Source organism: Plasmodium vivax, chromosome 12 (genome assembly GCF_000002415.2).
Source record: "Plasmodium vivax chromosome 12, whole genome shotgun sequence".
Taxonomy (NCBI): Eukaryota; Apicomplexa; class Aconoidasida; order Haemosporida; family Plasmodiidae; genus Plasmodium; species Plasmodium vivax.
Genome location: NC_009917.1, coordinates 1671235 through 1679369, shown reverse-complemented (window position 1 = coordinate 1679369; position 8135 = coordinate 1671235). Strand labels below are relative to the sequence as shown.

Below are 8135 nucleotides of genomic sequence, written 5' to 3'. Positions count from 1 at the left end.
TTTGCGAGCAATGTCACCAACGTTTTGCCCTTCTTTTTTTAGCTTTTCATTAAATTTGACGAATTCGGGGGCAACAATATATGCTGATGAACTTTGGCAGGGGGGACGAACGGGCACCTTCTTTTTACGATGCGCTATGCTGTACACCGTCTCTGCGGTGTTTCCCTTGTGTTCACTTCTGTTTTACGTATACATATGCCCTTGGTCTTGCGACAAATTAGGGACTTCCCACTCCTAGCTACGTTCTCTACGTGTGCCCTATGGCCAATTTGTCATTTACAATTTTGTTAAAAAGGAGCCAATTTTATCTTCTTCTTTTTTAATAACAAAAATGTATAACCACCTTTTGGTTAATCATAAGCAACTGCGATAATGTAAACTTATACACGAAATGGTGTTGTACAATTTTATGGAGGCAATTCTATGCAAAGATGGAGGAAAAAAAAAAAAAAAAAAAATTAAATTATTCGCATACAAATGACCAATCGCGCTTGAGATACACATAGATGACACTTAAATGACATTTTTGCAAAAATATTTGTAACTCCTGAGTCCATACGGGTTTGCAACAAAGGGAGCATATATACATATAATTATGCAAATTTGAAGCGGAAAAAAAAAAGGGGCCTCCAAATATATCACAATACTCTTTGGTCAAACAGAAGTTTGCAAGTTTGTACAAACATGTAGGCGATTTTTTTGCTTTCGTATGTAGTGCGTATGCATGTGCCGACATACATACACGGAGGCACCTGTTTATTAAACCAAATGCCAATGGCGCGGCATCTACCTTGACACCTACATTGTGAGCCTCATCTGACGCGTAAAATGTGATGCCAATTTTGTAAAAAGAAGAAACAGAAGCGAAACTGCAGCGATTTTTCTCCGTTCATTTTTATTAGACTCGTCATTGTTAATGAAAAGGCATTTTTATCCCCAAATGGTGTATTCACAGTTGCACAAAGGTGAAAAAGATTTTTTTTTTTTTTTTTTTATACATTTGAATGGGATTATATATTTGCCAAGCGCGCCCAATGAATTTCCGTAGCATATTTTGTGTATAGAAAGCCCGCACCAGATGATACATATCCCCCTTCACATTTTTTTTTACATTCGATGCATAGCAGTGTGCCTTTTACTTAGCTATTTTTTTTTTTTTTTTAAACCCCAATTGTTAAGCATTATGCTGATACTGTAGCAAAACACATTCATTTTTACAACGGCGATGTGAATATTTTATTACCGAGGATGCAACATTATGGCGAACGAGGAAGTTTTTTTTTCAGCCGAATGGGCATGTGTACAGGTTGTGCATGTATGTAATAAATATGCCAACATGGTATTGTTCAAACGGGGGCCTATATGTCCGCATAGCTCTTACGAAGCAGTGGCTTTCTTCCTTATTCCCATCACGCTTCACCCCGCTGTTCGATGCAAAAGAGGGGAGATGTACACACATTGGCCAACACAGAGCTGTATATGCACATGTTTAGGTGTATATACCCGTGAACCATTTTGTATGCTGAATGGATGTAGAAGAGCCCAACTACATTATGACCATTCGCGCTAACACGGACACACATCGGACGATTGTAGTACATCCCTCACCCCTTACTCCTATAACGTATGATAAAAAAAAAGAAAAGCGAAAAATTTACCCCCACGTTAAACATTTTTGCCTTGTTATGTCGGAGCGCACCACGATGAGTACCCCCCACTTGCATTTTAATGATGATACCATACGGACGTGGTATCACTTACGTAGACATTACTCTACAAATGTGCGCCTAAAACGTGTGACGATTTTCTCATTGGAGGTACCTATGCTTCACGTTCTTAACACGTATACACCCCTTGGGGCAACCCCCTTCCCCATAGTGCCCCTTTAATTGTAATTCTACAGATAGAACGGTGGAAAATTCGGCAGGTCAAAATAGTTCAATGCTTACTATGAGCATAAAATGGGTCAAAAAAATAAAAATAAAATAATACACAACGAGTAACAGGAGGGTATAAGATACATTCTGTGTAACTGTTTTGTTTAACCTGTTTGGTGGGCTGCACCATTTCGCGCTCATGTGTACTATTTGGAGAGCGGACGCGGATTTCCAGGTCGCCCTCACCGCGGTTGTCTCTATCCCTTTAACTTTTTTCCGCGTGCGTGAGGAATAAAGAGGGGGTACATTAAAAAGGTTAAGGGGAACTGACAAGGATGAAATGCATTTTCTGACTTTCTTAATTTGTTAATTTGTTAACTTTGTTAACTTTCTGAATTTCCCCTTTTTTCCTTCCACTTGGTAAAGGCGTTCCTAAAGAAATGAAGCTATATTTTTTACAGGCTTAATAATGTGCCCGGTCATACGTTCGTAACCTTCGTGTGGGAGGATGAACGGCATGGTAGAGGCTACGGGGAGGACACACTTTGGCATTTTCCCAATTTTTCGCTTCCACTTTTTTCGCGCCCACTTTTTCCCTTCGCCTTGCGCTGCGAGCCATTCACACTTGGCAACAAAAATCGCAACACACAAATGTATCTCCCAATTTTTTCTTTCAAAACTGTGCAAGCGAGTTGTCGAATTTTGTTGCAGAAAAGGGGAAAAAAAAATTGCCATTTGAAAATTGCGAACTTAAAGCGGCGAACTCAAAACTGTGCACTCCAAACGGCGAACTCCAAACTGCAAATCACCATTTCCCAGTTCCGCTTACTCAGCGATGTGACTGGAAGATGGTCGAGCGAGGGGCCCGAAACGTCGAAACAGCAAGGCCGCCAAAGAAAGCAATCGCCGCGCAAACGAAACGTGTACGCATGAAGTGCATACGTTTTCCGTGCAAATAGCTGCCTTTACGCGTGATGTACTCTTGTGTACTTATTTTAACTCCACGTGACGTTTGAAAAATAGCAAAATGACAAGTGAATAACATCACTGAGTTATCCGTACGAACGGCATTTATTCATTTCCTCTTCGGTTTGCAGAATTCCCATTTTGAACTGAACAGTATTGCATATATATTTATATTTGTACACCCCCCTCCGTTGTATACCCGCTATGTGTGCATAGGGCAGTGTACAATAATATGCCTTCCTTTTATTTTTTTCCACAAAATAGTGCATGGAGAAGGGCTGCTTCGCGCACGGTCAGATATGCGACTGATTTTTAAGACGTCAGTGGGGGGTTAGCTGGAACGTAAAGCTTCATACATACTAATAATAGTAGTACATGTGGTGTGTTACTGTATAAGGTCCTTTTTTTTTGCTGACCGCCAGGGGACATATGCCTTTTCAACCCATTAATGTTCCCCCTTTGGATGCAGATAAAGGGGCATTTCTGTAGGCAAATTCCCTCTCGTGGATTGACTCAAGCGAACACATTTAAGTATTATCCGAGTGATTAACTTTAATGATGCGTAAGGTGAAGGCGCTCACAGGAAGGGAGCAGTTCACAGCAAAGGAGAGGTAAGTACATATAACCGCACAACAGCGCAATAGTGTATCTGCATGTATATAGATACACAAAGCAGTGTAGTGAAATCACGAGGGGTGCAAAAGAGTAGACGGAAATTGCATCACACAGACCAAGCGACAAAATGCTGCATAAGGGCGAGACGCATGCAATGCTACAACTTTTAAGAAGTGGAAGAAATGGCACGTTTAACATTTTTTCAAATGTTTACGAAAGAGGTGGAAACAAAATATTCCTAAGGACATACATAACGGCTACCCGTCACATGGATGACAGCTGCATTGTTAAGCGCAATGGATTATTTGCCCCCATCATAAATCCCAGCAAGAAGGACATCCACATTTTCAAAACGAATTTGAGAAAATGCTTTTCAACAACGAATGGAAATGCTAATGGCTTATCGGAGCAATATGCAAAAAATGATGTGTCAATTCTACAAAACTCCAATGTGATCATCCTCTTTAATAAAAATGAAAAAGAAACAGTAGGGCAGAAGCTATATAGGTATTTAGACATAACCGGATTTTTGACAAGGTATAATAGTAGGAAGGAATGGATCCTCGATTTAGAGCCCTATTCTAGATTAACCACAGTCATGCTAACTGAATATGAAAGGAAATTGATGATATTTTTAAAGTTTCATGTTTATTTCTTGTTCGTAACTTGCGTATACTTGTGGTACCATGCACAGGTCCATTTTACAATGAAGCCTCCGTGTCCCAAGCCTTATGCATATGGACATTTGGATGGAAGAAAAAGAGACTTTACTTGGCATGGGAAGCTATTTTTTATTTATCCCAAGATGAGGTGTAAGGAATGTCGTTGGCTCGATGTTCAATGTAAGAAAGAATGCTTTGAAAAATTGAAACAGGAGGGGCATAAGTTTTTTATAAACAATGGGGACCCCCTTTCCGTACCGAAGACTGTTTTGTATCCATCTCATTTTCACTAAATTGTTGAATAGACGTTTTCTCCGTGACTTTTCGTGCAAGTCCCAGTTTGCTAGCGCGAGTGGGTTCGCCTATGAAAGGATAGGTGCCTCCTTATGCTTGGCGGCGCACGGTTGACCAAGCGAACTGCGTGAAGGTATGCTGCTTTCCCAGCTGCCAGTTTATGTAAATAGGTACGTGCACATGTGTATGTTATGTAAACCAAAATACACGCGCTTCTCAACCCATGTGCATACGCCGATTTATTCAAAGCGCGTGTATTTTGGTCGCCTCTGCATTGTCGGCCCACGCTGTTTACCATAACCTGCAATCTCACACGTTTATATTTAATTAGATCAATTCGCTGCAAAATTATTTGACGCATGGAATGGGTTCCCCATTTAGTGGTGGGCCATCTGGTGTGGTGACCCCTCCGTTTCGATTTTTTTTAAAAAAAGAGGCTCCTCTAAGGTAAAATATGTTAGACTTTTTAAAGGTGTACCACTGCGTAAAGATTTATACCTCCCATTGAGGGGAAGCCCAATGGAGCAGCCAATATGCAAAACGGCTTATCCGTTAGGTGCCTTTTTATTTTTTTTTTTTTCCAAAGCGCACGTTCGTTGCGTATTTATTGCGTTTACCAAATGGGACGAAGGGCTTTTATGGAAAGGTTTTTTCGGCTCTCGCTTGCTAACCCCTCATCCGATTCGCTCTTTTGAATGGCCATTTTGGAGCGGTTTGCTCATTCGCGCCGCACTTACCCGGGGAAATACTTTCCGCGCGCGCCCACTTCACCCGTTGACCCTTTTTCAGAACGTGTAGAAGTGCACGGAGGGGAGGGGAATTTCTTTCCAGCTGAAACCACCATGCACGCGAACGTGGGTAAGCACATACATGTACACCCTCGCACATGCGCACGCACGGGTGTATGCGCGGCATAGAAGAAAGACCACTCCATTTTAGCAATCAACGCAGAGTAGTAGGGCAACCCTTTTCTTGCTTCCCAATGCAGGCGAAAGAACCATTTGGTAGCTTCTCATCGCCGATCGAATTTGCAACAAACTAAATGGATGACGTACAGATATGTGAAGACCCTGACTGGTTGGGGCACGCAGATGGGCTAAGTGACGAGCTGAGGAACTTCAAACATTTGGGGGGCACATTCAACAAGTACAGCGTTCTGTACGATGAGGAAGATAACGAGTTGAAAGAACTAGATCGATTCGAGAACATGTTCAAGGAGGCAAATGTGTGCTTCACACATTTCGAGAATATTCAAAATGACTTAAAGAGACTTAACGAGTTAGACAAAAATGCGGAAGAGAAAATCTTGGAGAGCACCAAAATGACAAGCGAAATTGTGGAGGAAATGAACAAACTGAAGAAGCAAAAATATGCTATTAGGAAGAAAGAAAAAATGTACGACCAAATTTTAAGGCAATACAGCTTAAGTCCCCTAAGCTATAACAATTTGACGGACATAAATGTTTCGCTAAATATTGCATTTTTTGATGACTTAAAGCAATTTGAGTACACCAAGGAAAACATAATAAAGCTGCTAAACGAAAATTCAACTGACAAGATAAGTAAATTTTATTCGAAGCATTACAGCAAGATATTGAATAAGGCGTGCAAAAAAATGTGCCTTTATGTGATCAGAGAGAATAGCAGTTGTTACAGGAGGATAAGTAAAATTACAAATTTGTTGCTGTGCCCCATTTCGGAAGAAAAGGAGAAGAGAAAAATTATGATAAAAAATTTAGTTCAGAATTTCTCCCCCTTGACAAAATTGTGCTATAAAATTATTATCGAAAATATGGAGTACTTCAACATCTGTCTCACCAATTTTTTGCACTTTAGAATAAAGTTGCTCAAAAGAAATTACAACCATATGGTTAGCAGTCATGGGAGTAAGATTGTATGGAGGAACAGCTCAGAAGGGGAGCTCCAGCCCATAGATGATTCGATAGAAATATTTAAAAAGTTCTTTTCAACCATGTACTACTTGATAACGTCGGAGGATCACTTCTTCAAAATTCTGCTTCTGTTCAATTATTATTATACCAACGTACCCATCCCCTACATTACTGCCCACGTGGAAAATACGCATAACAATTTGTACACGATAATTGACTCCTTGTATGTCCCGTACAGCCATTTTTTAGACACAAATTTGAGTAGCTACCCGAAGAGATACGACACATGCTATGAACTGTTTCACATTGTAGATATGTTCATTTTTAAACTGAAAGAATTTCAAAACAACTGCGAAATTACGCAAGAGGTTAAAGATATAATTAGAGAAAATTCCATCGAAATGATACGCTTTAATGCAGACTTGAGTGGTAGTCAACCTAGTAGCTCCAACTTACAGAGTGGAGCCCCTCTCCGGGAAAATTCATTCTTAGAAAATTATAAATTTAATCATGGAAAGGGAAGCCAAAGGAGGAACTCCAGTTTGTGGGACCTCCCCAGCGGCATCCCAGATGGTGCCCAGAGTAAACGTCCGAACGAGCACCGAACCGATCAGACGAACGAAGAACAGTTGTTAAGCGGTGAACCAGTCAGCAGCCTAAACTTGGAATATTCTCAAAAGGGGGAAAATATAGACGATGTCAAACATGGGGGGATTGCCCCAAATGTGGTTGAAGATCAAGAATCTCTGGACCACGCTGAACGTGCAGACGGAATGCAGCACACCTCGAACGAACTCGCCATTCCACAGCCGGATGACGCGGCGAGAAGCAGCGTGGACGATGCCCAAACAGGCAGGAGTAAAAGCGAGTTAGGCGAAAAACACAGCGGGGTAGAAAAATACAACTGCAAGCTGCTAAACTATACACAAAAAATACAAAAAAATATAGAAAACGAATTCATCGCGGTGTGGCAAAAAGACGTTGTCACCTTCTACCTTAGTAAAATCACCAAAGTGGACGAACCCAACCATTTTGACAACACACTGTCAGTCGTAAAAAAAATATTCAGTGCCTTAAATAATGTATACTCTATATACAGAAGAAATAGTACCCTATTTGGCTCCCAAAGCAACGAGCAAAATTTTCAAAACGTCCTTGACATCACAATCAACCCCCTAATAAATAACTCCTTGAAAAATAAAAATCAAAATGTAGAAAGCGATTACATATTTATTATAAATATATTTACCTTTATACAAGAAAATGTAAAAATGTTTGAAGGCTCCTCTAAGTACTGCGATTTGCTGGGTATAATTATGAATGAAAAAATGGAAAAAGTTTTGGAGCTAGAAAATAAAAATTTATTAACCTTCTTAAAGTTAGACAAAATTAAGAAAGGGGAGGAAAATAACATAAAGGAGATAAAACTCATTTTGGAAAATTTTTATAAATTTGCTTTTTCGGAAAAGTTTAATGATTTCCATGTGGTGAACAAAATACAATCAAGTCAAGTCAGAAAGGATATGCAGTTGGCCATATTTAACAACATACATAAGGAGTATGTACACCTGTACGAACTGTATTCCAAAAAGGTTAATATGCTTTATTCGCCCGAGCAAATAAAGGATGTCCTTTTGAAAAATTTGTCAGTTATATGATGCACTGGTGTGCATGTGTGTGGGGTCGTATCAGAAGAACCGTTTTCGTCTAACTACACTGGTACGCTTCTCTGTGTGGTGCTTTGCGCCCACGCGGGAAAATTTGCACAAAAAAAAATGAGAAGCGGAAGCCCGGTCAGACGTGAACAAATGGGTAGCACGGCGGTGGTC

General features: G+C 40.3%; 2 protein-coding genes across 2 annotated transcripts, besides 2 other annotated features; both read left to right on the top strand.

Annotated features, from left to right (window-relative positions):
• Positions 1-1419: 1419 nt before the first annotated feature.
• Positions 1420-1462: a microsatellite.
• A 598-nt stretch (positions 1463-2060) lies between these two features.
• Positions 2061-2088: a microsatellite.
• A 1497-nt stretch (positions 2089-3585) lies between these two features.
• On the top strand, positions 3586-4881 carry PVX_117210 (hypothetical protein, conserved; the record flags this gene model as incomplete). The annotated part of the gene is made up of 1 exon (XM_001615687.1): positions 3586-4881. One exon carries the CDS (start codon positions 3586-3588, stop codon positions 4411-4413), a length of 828 nt encoding a protein of 275 aa, XP_001615737.1. The 3' UTR covers positions 4414-4881.
• Positions 4882-5456: 575 nt separating this feature from the next.
• PVX_117205 (hypothetical protein, conserved) lies at positions 5457-7964 on the top strand (the record flags this gene model as incomplete). The annotated part of the gene is made up of 2 exons (XM_001615686.1): positions 5457-6674; positions 6765-7964. 2 exons carry the CDS (start codon positions 5457-5459, stop codon positions 7962-7964), a joined length of 2418 nt encoding a protein of 805 aa, XP_001615736.1.
• Positions 7965-8135: the final 171 nt, after the last annotated feature.